This window comes from Puntigrus tetrazona, chromosome 1, assembly GCF_018831695.1.
Source record: "Puntigrus tetrazona isolate hp1 chromosome 1, ASM1883169v1, whole genome shotgun sequence".
NCBI lineage: Eukaryota > Metazoa > Chordata > Actinopteri > Cypriniformes > Cyprinidae > Puntigrus > Puntigrus tetrazona.
This window is the reverse complement of record NC_056699.1, coordinates 9644911-9667275: the sequence shown is the minus strand read 5'-3', so window position 1 is coordinate 9667275 and position 22365 is coordinate 9644911. Positions and strand designations below refer to the sequence as shown.

The window sequence follows — 22365 nt, the reverse complement described above, 5'->3', positions numbered from 1 at the left end:
ACTTGCTGAATAAAAAAAAAAAAACATGAATCACCTTAAATTAATCGAAAATAAAAACAAACAATTAAAAAACCTCTATAAATCTAGTTCTGGTGTACGATACTTTACCAATTTGAAGCAGATTTTTCTTCCTTCATATACATTAAAGTTCATTGAATGTCTAGTCAGTTTGAGTAAAGTAGGCTAAAATTGCTTACTCTTACATTATGATATTGTCACGTCTTTGGACTTTGTTATTGTTTTTGTCGTGTGCCATGTGTTCTGTTTAACCCACGTTAGTTAATTGTCTTTATTGTCTTCAGCTGTGTGTAGTTAATTTAGTGATTTACCTGGTGTATTTAAGTCCTGTGGTTTCAGTTCTGTATGTCCGATCTCGTCTTTATGTGCGTGTGGTTTCGTCCTGTCTACCTGCCTGCCTGCCTGTAATTATATTGTTTATTTCATCCCTGAGTAGATTAAAGCCTTTTATTTACCCTTATGCTAGTTGTGTGCTCTCCTGCTTACCACACCCGTGACAGATATATGTATTACATTTGAGGACGTATTGAATAAAAGACACAATTTGAACATTTCTTTCAAATAGCTTGCATACCTGCAAAACTACCTAATATGACATTACTCTGGAAGACCTACATATTTTTTGCTCTACTTCTAAACTGAAAAGTTTTAATAGTCAATTTAAACTGGGCTTTGGAAGGAAATTTAACTGAAGGTCTCGAGTCGGTGAGGGTATAATTTTACAATAGCACTAATGGTTTCTTTTGTATAGCACGGGTTAGATGTTACAACCTTACCTCACTGACTTTAATTTCCCCATGTCATCAGCATTTTCATTTCACCTCTGCCTCAGAGGGCTATTAGAAGAAGAAACGCAGCTTCAACTTCCTGTGTGGAGCTTAATGAAGGACGGTGATGAAGCAGGACTGGGAAGGATTATGCACTGAAAGAAGCTGATCTCCTTATTTATGTTTTAATAATTAAAAGGCCTTAATCATTTCAGATTTATTGTGTTATTGACTGGAGGGATCACTTAGAAGCCAATAAGAGGGGGCTGCAGAACAGCAGGTGAGCGCAGCTGCTGCGGATTGCTGTGCAAATATATTGCAGGACTGTACGCATTAACAGCAAGTCTTGGCCATATTAACAAAGTCTGATATAACAAACTTCTGCCATGAGTACACTGTTTTTTAAAACAAACATTTTATTTAAACAACACAATAATTTAATCACACTAAGTTCGGATGTTAAACTGAAACATAAAAGGTAAAGTATGTGGGAAAATAAATTATTATAAATAATAATAATAATAATACATATATACTACTACTGGTCAAAAGCTTGAAAACAGACCAATTTTTTATAAGCATTTTTATAGGAGTTTCTTATGCTAATCAAGGCTGCATTTATTGGATCCAAAATACAGGAAAAATACAATATTGTGAAATATTATTATGATGTATGATATATTTTTTATTTTAATATACAATATACAAAAGCTAATTTATTCCTGTGATGCAAATAATTAATCCGGTCTTCACTGTCTTGTGATCCTTCAGATATTTTTCTAATATGTATTTCGCTGCTTAATAGTTAAGAAAATTATTTATTTAAAATAGAAATTTTTTCTAACAATATACACAATTGTTCGGTCAGTACACTTTTATTCTTTCTTTTTTTTCCAAAAGAATTTAAAATTATTTAGCAAGGGCGTTGTTAAATTGATAAGAATTAATAGCAAAGTTTTTTGTTACAAACATTTGTTTTGAATAGACGCTTTTCTTTTACATTTTTTATTCAGAAAAGAATCCTGAAAAAAAGTTTTGCAGTCTGCAAAAAAAAAAAAAAAAAAAACTGTGGCAGCACAACTGTTGCCAACATTGATAATTATAGTAAATCATTTATATAACACACTTTAGACTGGAGTAATGGCTGACGGAAATTCAGTTTTGTATCACAGAAGTAAATCATTTTGTAAATCATGTTTTAAATAGAAAACATCATTTTATATATTAATAACATTTTAAAAGATTCCTGTTTTTCTGCTCAAATAAATGCACCCTAAGAGTCTTCTTGTTTGCCATATACTGATACTAAACTTTATTTTGTTGACGCATATTTCTAGGAACGGTGAAATTGGAAGCACAATGGAATGGAGAGCAGACTGAAAGAAAGAATGTTTAGATTGGAAAATGTCACGCCGATTCAAATTTGTCTGTGCAAAAAATACCAATGCATGTTCTCTAGCCTCCAGATCAATTCTCTGACATCCAACTCATGTTTTTTTTTTTTGTAGTTCTGTCTGGCTCCATACCACTATTTGGACGCCTCTTCTATTTACACCGAGTGCAGTATTTTTTATTTATTAATGTAGGCCATACCCTTTGTAGGAATTAATATTCCACATGATTCATTGCTTAAGAATTCACCGGATGGGTCAGGTACCATGTAGAATTCGAGTTTGTTTTTCGGCTATCAAAACTTCATATGATGGATAGCCATTTAATGAACCGACACAAACAAAGTCAGCCAAGTCAAGAAAGGTTTAGATGAGTGGTGCGGCACATACAGAGTTTTGAGACAAGAAGGTGGGCAGCACTTACCACCTGACCATTTTGAGGGTTCTTGTGGGCATATGGAGGACCACGGATATGATTCCACATCTGACCTGAGGTCATGGCAAACACCACACACTGTGGAAAAGAAAAGGTAGAGAAAGATTGTGAGTATATTAGCTGAGTGATACGATGAGAATGACAAACAGAAACAGTGAGCAATAAAGATTGATTACAATCTTATAGCCTGGAAAAAAAAAAAAAGAGAAACCTTGTCCTTATAATCAATATGGTGGATAACAAACTTTATCCAATGGAGCAGTAAAGGTCAGCCACCTTCAGACTTTGGGGAATAAATATTGAAAGCCCAAGTTCTACAATTTACAGACAGCACAACACTTTAAATCAAACTTTTATGCAAGACGCAGCGTACAATTTTGCCCTCCGGTAGTAAGAAGCACACTGACTCTATGCCTTTAGCTTGTTTTGTCCCCTTGAGCTGTTGTCTTCTGTTTTTATTGCAACAACTTGGGTTTAGATTCAATAAATTGGACTCTTTTATGGCTTAAAAACTCTATAAATAATTTTAATCTAGGTTTACTCCGTGGTCAGCTGGTTTTATTTTATTAAAGGACCTTATAAAGCAATAGCAAAAGTGTTGAAGTTGTTGAATGGTTCTAGGGCCAGAGAGAGCTGACCGTTGTACTGCTGCCAAGATATACGTTGTTGTTTGATCTGGCCAAATTTCAACTCAAAGCATAGCTCCAGCAGTTTTGTTTGAATTAGGGCTAAATAATGAACATTAGGCACCAGTGCAGCCATGGCCCAGCCAGTCTTGTTGTAGATGAACTCCAAGTTGTTTCTGCGCAGATAGAGGAGCCCGCCGACCAGAGACACCAGAAGAGCCAGAGCGATTGTACCCGAATAGTTGGGTGGCCGGAAGACCCGAATCTAGACAGAGAGAAAACAATGGATGTACAGTAACAATGAAGTAAAGGCAATAAATTCTGGCATGTCAGTATCCAGTATTTTGACCTAAAATAAACACTAGAATATGTTATTATTTAGTTCTTACATAATTACAGAAATAAATGAATGAATTTGTTAATAATTTGTCAGATATTGGTGAATGGATGCATGTAAAATTGGTTTTATGACATGAATTTATCAGAAATTGGTATATGCACCATCAGTACAAATAGGTTTTGAGACACAAAAATAAGGTGACAGTATTTTGACAATTGTTATCAGTTATGTCTTTTCAAAATTGAGAAAAAAAAAAGAAAAGAACAAAAATCCACGAACCTCACTCCACTATCAAAATGACAAACATTCAGTTGTTAAAACACTGAAATCTCAAGGCCAACCTTCATCATAACGCTGCAGCTCAAGTCAAAAATAGTCACTAGGCATTGTCTGAAACATGAAAAATTCTGCCTTTAATTTATAAATGTCAATTTTTAAATTGCTTTCAGCTACTTGAATTTTTACATTGAAAGATGTGTTCCGGTTTGAACATCTGACTTTTAATGAATCCTCTTCTGAGGAGAAAAACTTCACTCAAAACCACTGCAGGGGAAGTCACTGACTGTCTTGGCAGCGAGGCAATTGCCTTAGGTTTCAGACACTGCCATTGTCTAGTGAACGTATTCATTCCAGCAAAGGCTGACGGTCCCTCCCTTCCCTTTTATAGTCTTTTCTTCGCCTTAGGCCAAAAGTAGACCCAGAGGGCTACTAAGTCCATGACGCATTGGACGCCCAGGATTCTCTATTTATGAGTGGTGTGATGCGAGACCCAGAGGGTTGTAAACACGTTTAGTGCCTGTCGTTCAAGGCCTTAATGTTTCGTTTCAAAACGTGTACTACAGCCTCTGCTGCTGCCTCCAAATCAGATCAGATTAATCTAGGATAAAAATGGCCGACTTCATCTATAATCCTGTCTACTCCAGGGGGTGAACGAGCACTGCTCCAATGAGCATAGACTGATCGACAAAGACTAATAGCTAATTGGGATAATGGTATAGTAATAGTATGATAGGTTGAAAATAAATAAATAATAATAATAAAATAAAAAAAATATACAAATATATTTGTATAAAACATTCTTTATATACAATTATATTTGCATTCTTTTTACTTTAATTAAAATATAACATCATTTTGATATACTTCTATTCACTCTTTTTTGTAAATGAAATAAAATTAAATTAATGATAATAATAATGCAGCCATTATAGCTGTATTTTCTCAACCTAAAAAACACAATAAAAAAACATAATAAATCAAATAAGATAAAAAGATAACACTTCAAAATAAGGTTAATCAATTAACATTGGTTAACAATATTAGTAAACATTAACTAAGAATAAGCAATACTTCTACAGCATTAATTAGGCTTATTAATGTTTATTTCAGAATTCTAATGCATTATTAAAATTAAGTTGTGTTTGTTAACATTAGTTAATGCACTGTAAACTATGTAATTTTACTGCCTAACATTAACAAGGAAATTAAAAGATTGTGTAATAAATGTGTAATAAATTGTTCATTGTTTGTTCATGTTAGTTAATATGTTACATAATGTGGACAAATCTATTGTAAGTTGTTACAGATAAAATAAAAATATATAATACAATTAAATATTATAAAATAATTTGATGCATTTATTATACTTTAATTCACTCTACCTTTTTCTACTTAATAAAATATAGCCATGTCATATTATAAAAAAAAAAAAAAAAAAATAAAGATCTTTAAAGAGTTTTCCTTTAGCCAGGATAAAAGAACAGACTTCACAAGCAAAAGGTTTCCATGCCTTTGCAGAAATGTGAATTGAAGATGAATCAAAGATAACGAGTCCAACTTCATGGAGGGAAAAGCGTAACTGACATATGACCTGTGCTGTAATCTACACAGTGCTTCATAATCAGAGTGCTCCATCGGAGGAAAATCTAAAAAAAAAAGCAGCTTTTTATCGACTCCAACATAACTCAGCCCTTCCCTAAAGGTGATATATACCTTAAGTGACTTATTCAAAAGTATTAAAGCTGAAACCGGTGTAGAGTCTTAATAAGGCAACTGAATTAGTGCCAGTGCTCCAAGGCAGTCGTCTGTAAACGCATTAAGGTGCCGGTGATATTTTTCAGTGAGAGCTTCTCTGGAGGGAAAATCTATGTTAACATGATGGGGAAATCAGATGTTATCTGTCTCCATTTCCTGGAGACCCCATATCTGGGTCTGCTTTCACATGAAAGCATTGTTTGGTTCTACTTTGTAGGCTTTGTGAATCCCTCACATCCCTCATTCACACACATTTTTCCTCACTGATCTTTTTTTTTTTTGTTAATGAAGAAATACAATGACGTATGGATTTATTTACCAAAAAACAGGAAGGAGTTTACTCTTCTAGCCAAACAAAACAATACTGAAGCCAATAAAGCAATTGTTGAAAGCACAGAAAAATCCTTTATTCAAATAAATGTTTATCCTCCGACCACATAAAATTATGCTTTCAAGCTTTTGGCATCAGTTATACAATCACTTAAACAATTTTAGTTTTCAAACCACATTTTCTTTTGAGACTGATACTGTTTGTATAGCTATTGTCTTTATCATATGTATGGGTTATTTGAGATGATGGCTCAATTACAAATCAGGAGTGTACACGCACACACACGCACACACACGCACACACACACACACACACACACACACACATATATATATATATATATATATATATATATATATATATATATATATATATATATATATATATATATATACTAAAAAAGTTATCTAATTATTTCTTCGGTGTCTTGAGATGTCAAACACGTTACATTTTCAGGAGAGGGGATGATGTTACTCATGAAAGTCAAAAAGTGTACTGCGATTTATTTTCTCATATTTTTGGCATCTGTTATGTTGTGCATAAAAGCTGCTTCTCAAACTGAGCAGTAAAATAAATAACAATAATTTTCTTAAAAACAGCTTTTGAGGCATCACGCAAAAGATACAATTATAAATATAAAATAAATGTCTTTGAGACAGATAGCAAATAAATGTGGCTGTGAAATGTTCAACCCAGCTTTTACCAGCAGTGATTTTACATTTAAAAGCTCTTTCAGTCACGTATATTATGATAGTGATGTGTTTACACTTTTATTTGGCATGCATTAAAATGCACCTAAAGTGACACGATAATGCATTAAATGGTTTGTAATTGTATATATCGTGTTCGTATAACTTTAGATGTACCTGAACATCAGTACGATCTGCGATCCATTTTGCCAGTTGCTCAGAGGCAAAGCCAATCCTCTGAAGGTCAAAGGTGTCTGCTCTCTTTGGCTTTCCTTTGGCTGGGAAATGCATGAAGGTGGGGGCAGAGTTCATATTTAACTGGAAAAGAGTAAGAAAAGGCAGAACATATGAGAAAATGAGCAGAAAGCATAAGAGGAAAAGAAAGGGGAAGGGAATGATGAATAGAAGAGAAACAACGGCACAAAAACATTAATATCTGTTAATAAATCAATAAAGCAGCAGGAACCGTGTGATGTGTATTACAGAGATTTCTTTTAATAAGGAGACAGGAGCAATTGAAGAGCCTCAAGAGGGAGGTAAATTACCCACTACAAGAATGAAATGTCTGAGGGGCCAGAGAAAGAGACACAGAGAGAACAACAGGATGAACAAAATAAAATGACAGAGTTAAAAGCAGTCAGTTGAACTTGTCATTTTTTTGACCTCATGCTGTTCCAGCTAGGAATGCGCATAAACACCTGAGTACTCTGAAGTGACAGTAATCAATGACGACAAAAAAACGCACCTCATTCGTAATTTGTTATGGTTAGAACTCCCTTTTTGATGATACCTTGCAGTCCAACTTCTAAGCAATTTCTGTCAATACTATTTAAGCAATTTCCAGAATTTTTACAGCTGCCAGGAGCAGTCGTTCATACAGTCGCGGGTTAATTTGGTTGACTGTCGCTATAGAAAAGGATAATCCCAAGTCTGAGGACATGAACAGCACCGAGTTGAACATCACGTGTTGTCATCTCAGAATTACCGCAACTACGACATGGCTTGAATGCAGAATAAGTTGTGGCATTACATCCCTCTGATCCTGATGTAAACTGCATTACTATAGTTAAAAATTAAAAATCAAAACATTGTCTTACGTGAAGTCTTTTGACACATGCATCATGAAATAATAGGCTATATAGGCAACAGAGACATTTTAGCTACAATTAGCTTTGATCTACACCGGTAATGAGAATAATATAACACTTACTTAAACATCACTATCAATCACCTAAGAGAACTTGTAATAACCTATAACCGATCCAGTGTGGATTTTGATGAAACAATGAAGCAGATATAAAGTGTTAGTAAATTTTTTAGCTTGAATATAGGCAAATATAACTTCTGCTGGGTGTGAAAGAAAAGTAATGTAACTATTAGAACTAATTACTATTACCAAAAGTTTATAAGTAACGTAATATTACTTCTGAAAGGAGTGAAAAGAATAATAAGTAATAAATGATTTTTTTTTTTAGTAACTAGGCCAACATTGCTAATTACCTTCTTTACAGCAAAACAGTGTGAAAATTCCAATAAACGTCCAAGGCAAAAGGTACAAAACTGTCTCTTGGGTGGTCTCATTTTAAAAAGGTACTAATATGTACCATTTAGGGGTAACAAATCTGTACTGTTTGTATCTTAGGGCACCACCACAGTGACAGTTTTGTACCTGAGAGTTTAGTTCCAACACCATATTTTCTTTCTTCTGTGAAAAGCAAAAAGATGCTAGTCATCTCTCTGAACTATTACATAACAAACTGGATGGAAATGTATACCGACAAGCTCGAAAAAGTGCAAAAAAGCAGCATAAATGTGTCATAAAAGTGATCCATGTGATGTGCGCTGTATCAAAAAGTTTTTGAAGCCCCACGGTCATAAACACAGTCAAACTTACTTTGTCATGCGTGACCATCTAAAAGCATTACCTAAGAAGATGTTGAACATACAAAACCAACATTAAAAAAACATAAAAAGGAGTTATTTTAAAATTAGGATTAACATGCTTAAATCTTGCAATATAGCTTTAGTTTTAGCTGTACAATAAGCTATTTATCGGGCTAAGAAGAAGTATGGTGCATGAGTCATATGCACTATAATGGTGCTTTTTGGAGACTCGCAGTATTTCACCTTCCATTTTCAACAAAGAAAAGTACAGCTAGGAAATTCTGCCTAATTTTAGGAGGAAATAAAACAATATGGGGTCAAAATTGAATGAATAATGATCTTTTTTCCCTCAGATTTGACACATTAAGGTGATGGTTCCCTTCAAAGAACACAAGAGAAGAAATCTAGCTAAGTGATATTCATGTAATTACATATAATTTCAATCACGCGGCGCAATCATGTAATCGCTGGTAACGAAATCGTCTTTAAAACACGCTGGGGAACGTTATTAACCAGCACCTCTAACACACATCTGTTTATTAGCATACTAATGGACTGACTAATACTGCTGTCCCCATGCTCTGGATGAAAACACATCAAATCAACATTAACCCACATGTCCTCCAAGAAATGGGTTTGGTGAGGGTGAACAGAAGCTGTTGCAGTTTCTCAGGATGGTTAGGTTGGAGCATGTTAGATTTTACCAAAGCAAAATTATTTTGGACCTCACAACGAATAAGGGTAAAACAATATGACGTTACCCTCCAGGGTTGAATAATACTAAATAATAAATAACATTAAATGTAAAATATTAAAATATGGCACATATTCCAGGTTTTTCATGAAGCTCAAATTATTTCAATTTCAAAAAATTCCTTTAAACTGCCAAAATGAGTTTCCCTTTATGTTTGATTATCAGCCAAAAGTATCAAACTGTATTTCACAAATCTGCAACTCATAGTTTAGCTTTGTGTCTTTAGCATGCATGAAGCACAGGAGATTATGCATGCTTGTTTGCTCAGTTTTGGAGATTTGTATGCAGACAAAGTGAAGTGAATAAACAAAATCTTTTTGACCACCTCTTTATTTTTCTAATATCTTAACAGTATCCAAGAGATGCTAACTCTACTCAACTAGTGTACTGATATGTAGGTAATGCATTTATCTACATCCACATTTAAAAATGTCATCATTACACTATGAAGTATCTGGTAATTGAAACCCAAAAGAGACAAATTTATAATGTGGACACAAATCCTAAATTCATTATTTTACTAAATGAAGTCTAATGTAATCTAAGTTTGAGAAATCAGAAAGCTCATTTGAGTCTTGTCCACTAGACTTTCCCTGAGGGCTTGATGTCTTTATAAGCTGGAGCAATTTGTTTTACTATAATGCATGAGATTTTTGATTAACCCAAAATGAAAGTAAACGCACTGACGAAACAATAGAAATAGATGTGAGCAGTGCTAATCTAATTGATGAATTTTGCACCAGATACAGCTTTGCAGGCATCTACAGGCATAATAGCATGTAAGTTCATGATAAAGCTTCTTTCAGAACTCTTTAGTGTGCAAATTGCAGTAGAATAGCCATGTATCAGCGTGTGTTAAATTAATGTGCATGTTCTGTGTCGTAAAGATTTTCTTCTCTATAATTTGCTTCTGAGAAGTGTGACATTTCATTACATCGAAAATAGACGGGGAGCTATTTTCCATTTGATTGTTCTTGCTGCTTTTTAAAATGTAATTCCTGAAGTTGTCAGACTCTGACAAATGAGAAGTTAAGACCATTTGAGCATGCGTGTGGAGGAACAGATCTGTGTATATCTAGAAGGGATGGAACAAAGAGAAAATGTGGTCAGGAATAATCACTTGTCCTTTCTGAGAATTTCATTTAAATTATACACCTATTTTTTAAGGCTTATTTTTAATTAATTTCAATTAACAAGGTCTCCACACCTTTTGTCCTTTTGATTTCATCACTTTTTACAGCTATGAAGAACAATGTGTAGATATCGAAATAACACTTTTGTATAGGGACCAATCTTCAATATTAAGTAGATGCTTATTAACATGCCTAGAATATTTTATAAGCACTAATAAACTAATAAAATATTATCCATCCATTCATCGGTGTGTGTATCCTACATGGCACAAAGATCACTTGCAAGATTTTGAATGACATGCATTTTCAAAGTCAATTTAAAACATCTTAATACTTTAAAGGAATCAAGGATAAGCCTGGAAACCACAAACTGTAAGACTCCCTGATATTTCTAGGTTTTCTCTCTGCAGGGCCCTCTGCATGAAGCAAATCACTAGACAGACCTGACAAATCCATGCGGATGAAAGATAAACACAGACGAGTTTAATGTTTACCTGTTGAAAGACGTCAGCTCCCTCATCATAATCCACCACCGTGAAGAACAGTTTATTAGAGAAGGCCGAAGAGTATCGCCAGGAGTTAGCCAGCACCTGATACTCCTCATTAGCTTGCCTGTGAAGGAGAGACATTTTCAAAAGCAGAAAGACAGGTTACTCATTAGAAGCAAACTAGCAAATAAAAAGAATCTGACAAGAAGAACTTCATTACAGGAGTGTCATCTCACTACTACATATTACAGTGATTGCTGTTTATTCCACATCGGGTGGACAGCACAAAGAGAACGAGAGGGGAAAAAAGCAACAGACAACGCTGTTAATTAGGAATCCGTCTTTCCGCAGACGTAACAAAGATGTCCACCTGCCAGTTCCCGGAAAACGTCATTGTGATGTCCACCATAAATGAATAAACAAACAAATGAAATTTAAACATTGATGATGCTGGATCAAAAGCACTCACATCACTTCAAAGAGCTCTTATTTCCCCCTCGCATGTTCGCACAGACAAAACATTTCTTATTTCTAAGGGGTTACATGAGGCACCTCCAGTACACCACCTTCCAAAGAGGTCATATTTAGATACCCGACTCTAAAAACTATGTACGAGGATCCCAATCGCCTCTGGAAATTTAAAAAAAAGACAGAAATCCTATGTTCATAATTGTGACTTCTGTGTTGTAATTGTGAATTATTGTTCAGAAAACCAATCTCATCCAAATAGCGCTAAGCAAACATGCATTTCCAGATTGAAACCGTCCGATTTAAAGACTTGATAAATGCATCAATAAACTAAATGTACCCATAAACATCAATAAAACAGGGCACTCAGCAGGTGGTAAAAACAAGTTTAAATATGCATGATTATGCACATTAATGTTTCATGTTATGCTGAGTGTCCATTTTCAAAAAGCAAGGGCTGAGTTGATCTGTCATTGAGATGTTACCACAGTCAAAAGTGCTCTGGAGAGCACAGGCCTTCGGGACTATGGTAAAATGGCATTTCACAGACTCCTTCGGGGAGATGACAAATAGCACAGCACTGACTCAGTATTTGGAGCGATTTATTAAAATGAACATTACGAAATATCTGATATTAAACAAAAAATGGCACATCATTTACATGCTGCACTGTATCTTTACCTCTAGCCTCACTTACGTCAGCAGTGTGAAGCTTTCTTAATAGCAGCATTTCCTGTCCTCCGCAAATGACATTTAAGACCTTTTCCCCATGCTATTTAAGACATTTAAAGACTTTTTACAGCTTTCAATTCTGAAAAGTGAATTTATGACATTTTAAAACTTTTAAGGGCTCTTGGACAACATGCAGGTAGTAAGTCAGTAAGACTGAGCCATTTAAGGAAGCCAAATAAAGGGCTTTCTTTTTTTTTTTAATCATTCTTTGCATGACCCAATTATTTGTAAGCATATCTGATAAGTCCAAAATAAACTACAAAAAAATATAGAAATTTGCACACTACTGAAACAGCATTTTACCATTACAGAATTTTAACTCCTCAGGCTAAGGAAGGTCGACTTGAACGCTGATAATAAAATGTTGTAATAATGTCAGTTTGAGTAGTGTGCCAGATTTATACATTTTTTTAACGTTTACAAATCATTTAAATAAAACGTCTATGGTAGCTTTCCCCCGCCACAGAAAAATGCTAATTGTCTCGTAATACTTATCTTTACCTATATTTCACAGTTCAGCCTTTTTTCTCTAAACTGTGAGAAAAAAAAAGTTCAAATTTATTAATTTTTTTCAGAGAGTGTTTTACCATGAAAACTATCTAGCATCTGACTATATAGAAAGACTAGCTAACTTCTAGCCAAACAGTTGACTGCAGTTATTTGCACCTACAGTATTCAGGACAAAATGATGTATGAGAAAAGAAAACTAACTGGGTGTGAGAAAGACAAGGAGAGAGATGGTGGGCAAATAAGGAGGAAAAATGAGAATATACATAAACATGCGATTTGAGTAGACAGCAGATAATTAAAAAAGCATTAGGGGTCACATCGTCGTGATAGGGTGACTGGGCGTTTAAAGGTCGATCTGCTTTAAATTAACTTCCTCTTTTTTGGTAGCACACATGACTGTTCCAGTCCGTTATCTTTATTCAATGAAGCTGGCAAATGATGTTCTAGAATTCTGAATAGACTAGTGGGAGTGGTTCGCTCTCTGAGGCTTGATATTCAGCTGAGGAACACGACTGTACGAGCACGGAGTCATTTTACCCGGCGATTGAAGGATAATGAGGGGAGAGATGGATGTGAGGTGAGTGGATGGAGGCTAAGTAGCTGTCGTGGGATAAATAGATGGGAATGATGTCTGGGGTGGAGGCTGCTTGGGAACAGACAGATGTAGGAGGTTTTCCGGTGGTGCTCTGGGGCAGATCAAATCTTTATCTGTGACTGGGTTTACACCTGTTATTATCGTTTTACTTCAGTAAATACAGCATTATACCTGTGGACAGCAACTAAAAGATGAATGTGCTTGTCTCACCTGCAGACAGAACATTGCCTCTGGGGTTGTAGTGCGGTGAACATCACAATGACGGAATAGTTCCGGGGTGGAGCCTTGACAAACCGCCGGAATTTATCCCCGTTCATACGGATTACGGAACGCCGCGAACTCCATTCCATCATTTGCTCCACCTTCTCTGCCAGCATGTTCTAGAAGAAATAAGAAGTTGTTTAGGTTCAGATTTTAAAAATCTTTGCAAACATAACACTAAGGCTGATGATACACGGGGCAACATTTTGAGCGATTTTGCTACTTTTTTGAGCAACGTTGCTTGGGCACTTTTCCAGCGAAAATGTGTAGCAAATTCTATCTGGATAATTTAAATCGTTCTTAGGCCCTTAGATTCACCAGGTTGTCCAAGCTGCCCAGCAACATTGCTCAAAAAGCTGCCCTGTGTATCATCAGCCTAAGTTCTTCAAGAAAGCAACATTGGAAAAAAACAACAACGAAAAACATTAGCCATCATGTACTTCATGAAACAAGCTAACAACAACAACAACAACAACAAAAAAAAAAGTATCAATAGTGACTTCAGGTCAGGTTAAGAAGCTGAACTCATCTGTAACTGCAAAAGGCAACATCCAATTTCTTTTTTGTTTACAGTCTGAAAAAGACATTCTGTAAATGTCACCATAAAGATTGCTCGCTGACGAAAAACAAACCTGCGGCTAAAGGAAATATCAGGCAGCATCCTATGAGTTCAATACATTCTCAGGAATTATCTAGTGATTTATATTAGAAGTTAACCATTCCAGTCATCACTCTGCACAAGAAATTTCATATTTAATACATTTTACTAGCTTGTTGCAGTGTTGTTATTATAGATTAAAAGTAGAACTATAACTTAAACAATAATTAGAAATGGTGCCTTGTCAGCAAACAAGAATACAATAAATTGAAGTAACTAAAATTACTAAATTGAAGTGCCAAAATAACTTACAAAAATTATTAAAATGCTGCCTCTCCTGGTACTCACTAGATACAGATTTGAAGAACAATTTCGAAAATAAAATATATTTTGCAAGGTGTTATGCATGATTGTGTATTCCCCCCAAAATTACTATTAAACTGAACACGAAGGCAGAGAGTGAGTATGCACTAATATTAAGGGCATCCTACATTAAACTGGAACTCAATTTCTACTTTTCATTCCATCCTTATATTAAGAATCAGGTCAGAGAACAGGTGTGACACTCTCTGCTTCGGCTCTGTTTTCATCCTTGCACACAGGTGTGGAATAAATAAATAAATAAAAAAAATATAAAAATTAAAGAAAATAAAATAAATCAATCGATCAAAGCTCATTTAGGTAATTTATTGCTTAAACCACATGCTTTGCAATAACGCACAAAAACACCACACACATATATTAAGAAAATAATATTACATATTACACATATTACAGTGTAATTAAATTGCAAGTACCAAACAACACTAACCAACAACATCCATTTTGTAATTAAACTGTGGGAACAATACAGAAGGTAATGCTATTTTAATGTAAAATATATTGATGCGTAATGTGCATTAAGTGCAAAAAGTATTAAGGCTCAATATTGTGTACCCAAAAAAACGTGTTAAACCATTTTCATTATTAATTCAATACTGTGATTTAAGTCTTAAAAGAACCAGTAATACAATTTCCACACTTTAGCACAGATAGTAGACACACTATCACCTTATTCAAATACAGTCCCAGCGCCCCATTTCGTTTTCACCTTCTCTCTCTTTTTGCTCACTTTCTCTTTTCATCAGCAATTTGTCCTTTTATATATTTCTTTTCTGCTTTTTTGTCCTGCCAAAGTTGACAATATGTCAGATGTTTTGGCTCTGGGCACTCGTTTGTTTAAAAGGATGACCAGAGTTTGAGAGTGCATGTAAACTCAAGGGCACGTTGCATTATTTAGCTGCATTTGTTGCGGCCTGGACAAGACTGACAGAAAGAAGGCAAGTGATGGCTTTGTCAGCGAGCACAAATTGAAACATGGCACGGAGGTCACCCCAGGCTTGACAAGATAGATGTTTGTTAGCATTGGAAAGGAAGCAGACAAAAAAAGAGCTTCGTTTCAAGCTTATTCATGCAGTTCAACCTTTTCTTGCGCCCTTCTCTGTTTTGCCAGATTATGCTACAAAGTAACGCAAGTGGTGGTGTGTGGGGTGGGGGAGTGAGATATAATGTTTGTGTGAGAATATATAACTTTCAGAACAAACTGAGTTTTATGATACTAAAGGCTGTGACACAACAAAGAACTATCCTGCAGAGTTTTGCTCCATTTCTAAACACAACTGAATCTGCTAATGTCCTCAAGATTACTGGAAAGTCTCAAGAAAGTGTGTTGGGGCAGGTTGGAGAAAAACTCAAAAAGGAGCAGGACCGAACACCCCTGACCTGGATCAATGTTTCTCAAGCCTGCACCCGGAGAAACACAACAAAACTAGGGGAGCGATAGTACACTTTTTGTGTAAAGCCACAAATTTTTGCTTACATTATATATGTATGTGTTCTGTGTATATTAACTACGCCTATATAAATGAACACATATAACGTATAAATGTGAAAATATTTAAACGTGTGCTACAACTAACCCCACTGATTTTGGATGTCACCTATCCATTTTAGGCCTTGGAGTTCAACGAGCTCAATCAGGTGTTGTTTATTCGGAATAGTTTCTAATGTTGGTTTTCAGGAGCAGGGTTGAGAAACACTATCCTTGGGCGTACAAAAATGGGGGCTCATTCAGGTTTCTAGGAATACAAGTATCCCAATGGAAATGCTGATTAAAAAAGTATTTCAGCACAAACGGTGTTCATGCTGAGCACACAGACACACGTACTGATCTGAACATGTCATTTCCCTTCCTGTCTCTTTTGTGAGCTTGTCAGTCTTCTTTAGGAAAATGAGGAAAAAAGGGGTTTCCACCCCCAATGTCCAAACAGCTCGGCTGTCAGTTTAGCTGTCAATCAGAACGGCATTAATGATGTGCTGTACTGACCACGATGTGAGGGACCAGCCGAGCGGAGAGGAAAAGAGAGGAACGCTGTCCAAAGCACAAAGAATGAAACCGAGCCTTTTTCCTCACGTTTGATTCCTCTAATCTCCTTTCTTTCCTTTCTCCATTCTATTCTTTCTGCTTTTATTTCCTTTAAACCAAAAGACTACAACAAAAAAAAAAACAAGAATCATATCCTTATTTTCTAGAATAGGAACAGCCAGTGGTGTCTAGTAGGTGTCTAAAAAATAAATCTCACCATCGAGAGCTTTTATTTTAATCATCTCCTGTCTCGCTTTCTCCAGCTCACCTTCAGCAGGTGCTTTGTTTAGGTAATGTGACTGATGCTGTTGACAGCTCGTCCCTAAGGTGAGCCTCGCTGAAAGAGACAAAGCACACTATCTGTCCTCTGCACTGTTTTCGTATGTGTCTGGTGGAGAGTAGGATTCTGTAAAGACTGTATTCTTCTTATAAAAAAAGACCCTTCAGAGGCATCTTTTTGGATTGATTATCATAAAACTGTATAGTTGGGATCCTTGCAAGCAGATATTTCAGAGAGAATTTAGAAATTCAGAAATATAGACTTTTTTATCTAAAATTCAAAGCGATGTGCTGCAGATCTTAGACTGGCCACAACTCAAAAAAAAAAAAAAAAAAAAAAAAAAACCACCATATCCACAGTGAAGTATTGTGGTGGCAGCACCATGCTGTGGGGCTGGTTTTCATCTGGAGGGACTAGGCATCTCGTTAAATCACAAAGCAAGAATGGATAGTGCGAAATAAAGAGAAATACTGCGGACCTGTTGGACTTTCCTGCAACATTTTTCTCTCATTTCAGGGCAAATTAATCTGAAATTGCATCAAAACCTCAATGCGCTATTTTAAAATAGTAACATACTGTGAAAGCCAAACATTTAGTATGTTGTTTTACTATGGTAAAAGTGGGCAGCTCCTGGCTAAAAAAAATCTCACCCCTGAAGAAAAAATAAAAAATAAATAAATAAAATTTTACTGCAAAAAAGACCATTAAGTGCATATATGCATGCAAAAGCCTTTTTAAGCACAGCTTGAAATGTTCTTCTAATAAACATTTTTATCAGGCTGCTATATTTACAATAGGTTTAGTTATTTCACTATAATTGCATAGAAAAGGAGCTTTACATTGCCGTTACTATAATATTACTGAACCTAAACATATGGGAGCCTAAAAAAAAAATTACATTTCAGAAGTGACTTCGAGGCTTTTGCATCTAAACTAAAACTATTCATGACACTATGACACTATAGTTCATAAATGTAAATAAAGATCACAAAATGAAGTAAACCGAAAGTAAACATTATACCCAAAGATTCTTCACACATTGGACTACCAGTAAAATCACGAGCCAAAAAATATTCAGAGCTCAATTTGACCTGATGGTTTTTTTTTTCCTTAAATTTTTTAATGTGCCCTTTTTTCACAACAGACTGAACATAATCAAGCACTGCTTAGTAATTGGTTGACATAAATTGGTATTATCTAATTGCGTGCTTAAATTTAACAGCTGAATAATTTTGGGGCGATTGTAATCTATTAGATACTTTTCTAACAAAGTTATCTGACATTATGAAGATAAATTTATTCTCAAACAGTTTAGGTTCTTGCCATATTGTATTACCGTTCTCTAAACTCTAACAAACAAACTGAGATATAATGTGAGAAATGTTGAAGGGGTCTGAATAAATTTTGGTTTGATTGTATATTTCATATTGCATATATAATGGATGATTTTAGGGGCGAAGTTTTACAAACATACATTCGGGTAACACACAGATAAAATAAAACTGTACAATACAATTACAAGCAATGCGAATCATAAAAAACAATCCTTATAATCAATGCACTTATGGTTTTCAAATAAAATAAAATAAAATAAACATACAATATCTCTTGTAAAACTGATATATCACCAGTTCTTCCTTACCATTCAAGAAATCTTAAATTGTTTCTCACCTTGGACATCAATACCAGACAACAATACGAAGAGACACATACTTTGACAGACACATCCCAAACAGGTCAGAAAGAAGAATCCGTGAGCATGCTCACTTTCAAAATGCTTTTTTTTAGCTGCCTGACTTCTAAGAACACAAACTTAAGAAGAGAAAATTCTCCGACACTCTGTCGGCATTCTGACACAGGACATTTAGAAAAAGCCACTCACGCCACAACAAAGGCCTTGTGTCCTGACAGGTGGTGTTGCCACAGGACCAGACAAGCTACGGGATTACAGCGAGGCTAATTGTTGCTACTGTGACTTCTTCTATAAGCGCTGTCAAGACGGACTGCTGGAGTGAGATAAGAAGGAGACAATGTGGGGTGCAGGCTGAGAAGCTGAGAGAAATAATCTTTAACTGTCACTACCTACACCTGACTCTGATATAAGACATTACCCATGATCCTGTTCAGCAGGTAAAGGACACTTACTTTCACAACCGCTGACAAAAAAAAAAGAGAGTTCATTGGATCTGTCCATTGATTTGTTAAATTTTCAATTTACAACATAATAAATTAATAAACATAAAAAGAAAACTAAAGGATTACCAAACTTGGTGATATAATATACACATATATACATATATGTGTGTACAAAAAATATTACATTTCTCTAAAAAAAAAAAGGCTGAGGTGTTCGATGTTCAGCATGGACACTGGGTGAATATCTGACATTTTATGTAAAAAAAAAACAAAAAACAATCATTTAGACTAAAATAATTAAATGATATTAATTAAAATAAATCAAATGAATTAAAGTTTTTTTGTGTGTGTGTGAGAGATTTATTCTTCTGTATAAAAAACTGCCTTAAAAATGTAACCATTTCCCCTCTCTGCTTCCCTTTAACTTTATTTCTTTCCTAAATAACTCTTTTTTTTCCTATCTCCCAGTCTTTGTAGCTCTAGTAGTTTTGTTCGGAGGCCACATACTGCGCTGGGACATCTGTATCCCTGCTGTCATCGAACGAGACCGAGTCTGTCTCATTAATCTCTCTCTCTATTCACAACACTTACCGTCTGCTTTTTTAACCCTCCACACACACTTCGCATGGCATCCATCGCTCCCCAACGCCTCGCACGCATCCAATACATAATCATCACCTCAGCTCCGCAAGACACGACTCAAAATGTGATTTGTGGTGGTGGTATCAGAATGTGGGCTCATGAATATGCAGAAGATGCAGAACGAACCTGGTGTGAGAGTTTGCGGGACAGTGGGAAGAGATCTACTCTGAATATCAATGAAGCAGTTGTTGGAGTTTTGTACAAGTTGCTGATCACAGAACCGTTTTGCAGATGCTTTACGATGGTCTCAATTTTGGAGGTGGATCCCGATCATAAAGAATCTAAATATAGTAAATGAAGGCCACTGAAGTCTAACGGTGATGAAAGAGTGGCGTAGAGAACCGGAGGCCATTTTCCTTTTCTCTTTTGTTTCCGCAGCATGAGCGGAGGGAATGAAAAGAGGCTGATCATGGCTTTAGAATTCCCTAGTGAATGAGGGCATTTTCACATTGGCACGGAATGAGTCCACACACCCATAGAGCCGCACGCTTAGGGAGCACACACACGGAGGAAACGGTGAGGAGAAATGCAATAAAGAAAGAGGAGTACGATCCCATTCCACTTTGACCAAACCAGTGTGACTGAAGATCAAATCTGTGCAATTACAAACACACACAAGAACATACACAGGCACACTTTTTCCAAAGGGCTTGCGGAAGGGTCAAAGGCTAAATGAAACAATTCAACACAATCCCATTTCATCCAGAGAAAGGAAAAAAGAACCTCTCTCTCCCTTGAGATGGTGTCACAAGGTGGGAGGACACAACACCTGACTGTTCATCAAAACCCATCTCCAAAAACATCAATTAAAAGACTAAGACTTTTTTAAAGGCGTACTTGCTACTGGTTGCAAGTACTTGTTTTTTTATAATAACAATAAATTTAACTGATGTAATTAAATGCATGCAACCCTAAACCAAATCTTAATCCTAACCTTAATATTACTCAGTACTTATATGTATAACACTTTAACAAGGACACCTTAAAATAAACTGCAACCTAAAGATATAATGATGTTTTAAAAACCTGTAAATCTATATAGGTTTAATTTTATATAGTTTGGGGTTGCAAAAAATAAATTAATATTTCATTTATTCCTGTGATGGCAAAGCTGACTATATGTCTTCTGTTGCATGATTCTTCAGACATTATTTTAGTATGCCGATTTGGTGCTCAAGATGCATTTCTTATTTTTAATAAGCTCGAATAATAATAATACTTCTTTATTCTTTAAATGAATGGAAGGTTTAATACAATTATGTTTAATAATACAATTATAAATGTCATTAGTGACACCTGACACTTTGCATTTGCTTAATAAAAAATAATTAGGATTCTTTTACTTTTGGATCTTACTGACCCCGAACTATGATAGAAATAATAGAAAAAAAATCCAACAATTAAATGTTTTAAGGATGCGCCATCATTCATAATGTAAATGCAAATACCAATGAAACGCCATATTTTAGAAATATGCAAACTATAAACCACGAGTAGAGTTGTTATAATATTGTTGGGTGCTACTAATTAATAAAAGAGCTAAGTATTTTAAATGATCAAAATAACAGTAAAATGTATTTCTAACACTACAGTATAGCATACATTAGGTAGACTTTATATTTTTGAGGAAAAGCATTGGGCAAAAACGTGGAACAACCAATTAATCAAGAAATAATCAACAGATCAATCATTTGCTCAAACAGTTGTTAGTGGCAGTCCTAGAGCAGACATGAACAAGTTCTCTCCAAACGAGGAAATGTAAATGAGTCGTTTCATCCATCTTGTAGGGAGTAAATGGGCATCTAGTTCTGTTCTTTGAAAACTTTCATTGCATAAGGACTTGTGTAATGACTAACATGTAGTGGCAGCAGTGCTTTTCAGATTAATGGGGTGCGTGTGGTAATTGATACGCCAACCCCAGCTGCACCTGTTTAATAAAAATATAAATAAATAAACAGCAGGGTGTCCTGAATCAATGGGTCCCTTACTTTAGATCACTCCATTAACAGATGTGATTGTGAAATGTTTAATCTATCTCTGTTGATTTCTTTTTCTTATCTAACTGCTTGTGCAGGTTTTACTTTGTTGGTAAAACTTTTTTCCCCTCCTATATAAACAGACAATCACTTTATTCTGCTACAATCAGGGCTCCAGATAAAATGAATTCCTTGGGAGTCAATGGCTCTGAAAATTAAACGTTTAGAAGACAAATGACTTTTTTTTCACCACCAAATTGCATAATCAAAATAGTCCAGATTTTAGATGACTCAATTTAGATGCTTATTCCGACCTCCGCCTGTGTTCATGTCACATTTTCTGTATAAATTATGAGGATTCACGTTAACGATCCACCTGGGGAAAAAAAAAAAAAAAGTCTTTATTTTTATTACACCAAACTGTTCACTAATTGAAGTAGGGATATAAGGACTCTAAAGATAAACTGACAGCCAATAACTTCAACTTTCAATAACGTTTTAGTGTAACGCTAAAAGAAAATGCTCTTAAAATTATTGTTGCGAATAATTTTTAGCACATTTGTGGCCATTTCATAGCCCGCAGCCCTGTAAAACCTTATCATCCATCTTCCTGTCTTTTACACTACTTTTAAGAGTTTGCTCTCTCACTTCATAACCTAAACTCTCTGCTAACCCTCCTCTATCCTTTATTCAGCTTCCAAAGCCTGATTACAAAGCTTGAAGAAAAACTGGACGAGGTGCTATTTCATATCAGGATCAATCTCATTATGCTCCAGCCCTTTGGCAGGCCCAGACGTAGTGGATGATATAATACTCCTCCTGTGTGCCCCGATCTTGGCTTTCATGGGAGAAGGAGCTTATCGGGGATCTGC

General features: G+C 35.4%; 1 protein-coding gene across 1 annotated transcript in view; it reads right to left on the bottom strand.

Moving 5' to 3' along the window:
• The window catches only part of tusc3 (tumor suppressor candidate 3), a 60568-nt gene that overhangs the window by 27011 nt on the left and 11192 nt on the right, over positions 1-22365 (bottom strand). Inside the window, exons 2-6 of the mRNA XM_043231599.1 lie at positions 13407-13576; positions 10898-11015; positions 6810-6950; positions 3363-3503; positions 2601-2690 (exon numbers count right to left, since the gene is read on the bottom strand). Coding sequence (XP_043087534.1) covers positions 2601-2690; positions 3363-3503; positions 6810-6950; positions 10898-11015; positions 13407-13576 — 660 coding nt within the window. The remainder of the gene's footprint in view (positions 1-2600; positions 2691-3362; positions 3504-6809; positions 6951-10897; positions 11016-13406; positions 13577-22365) is intronic.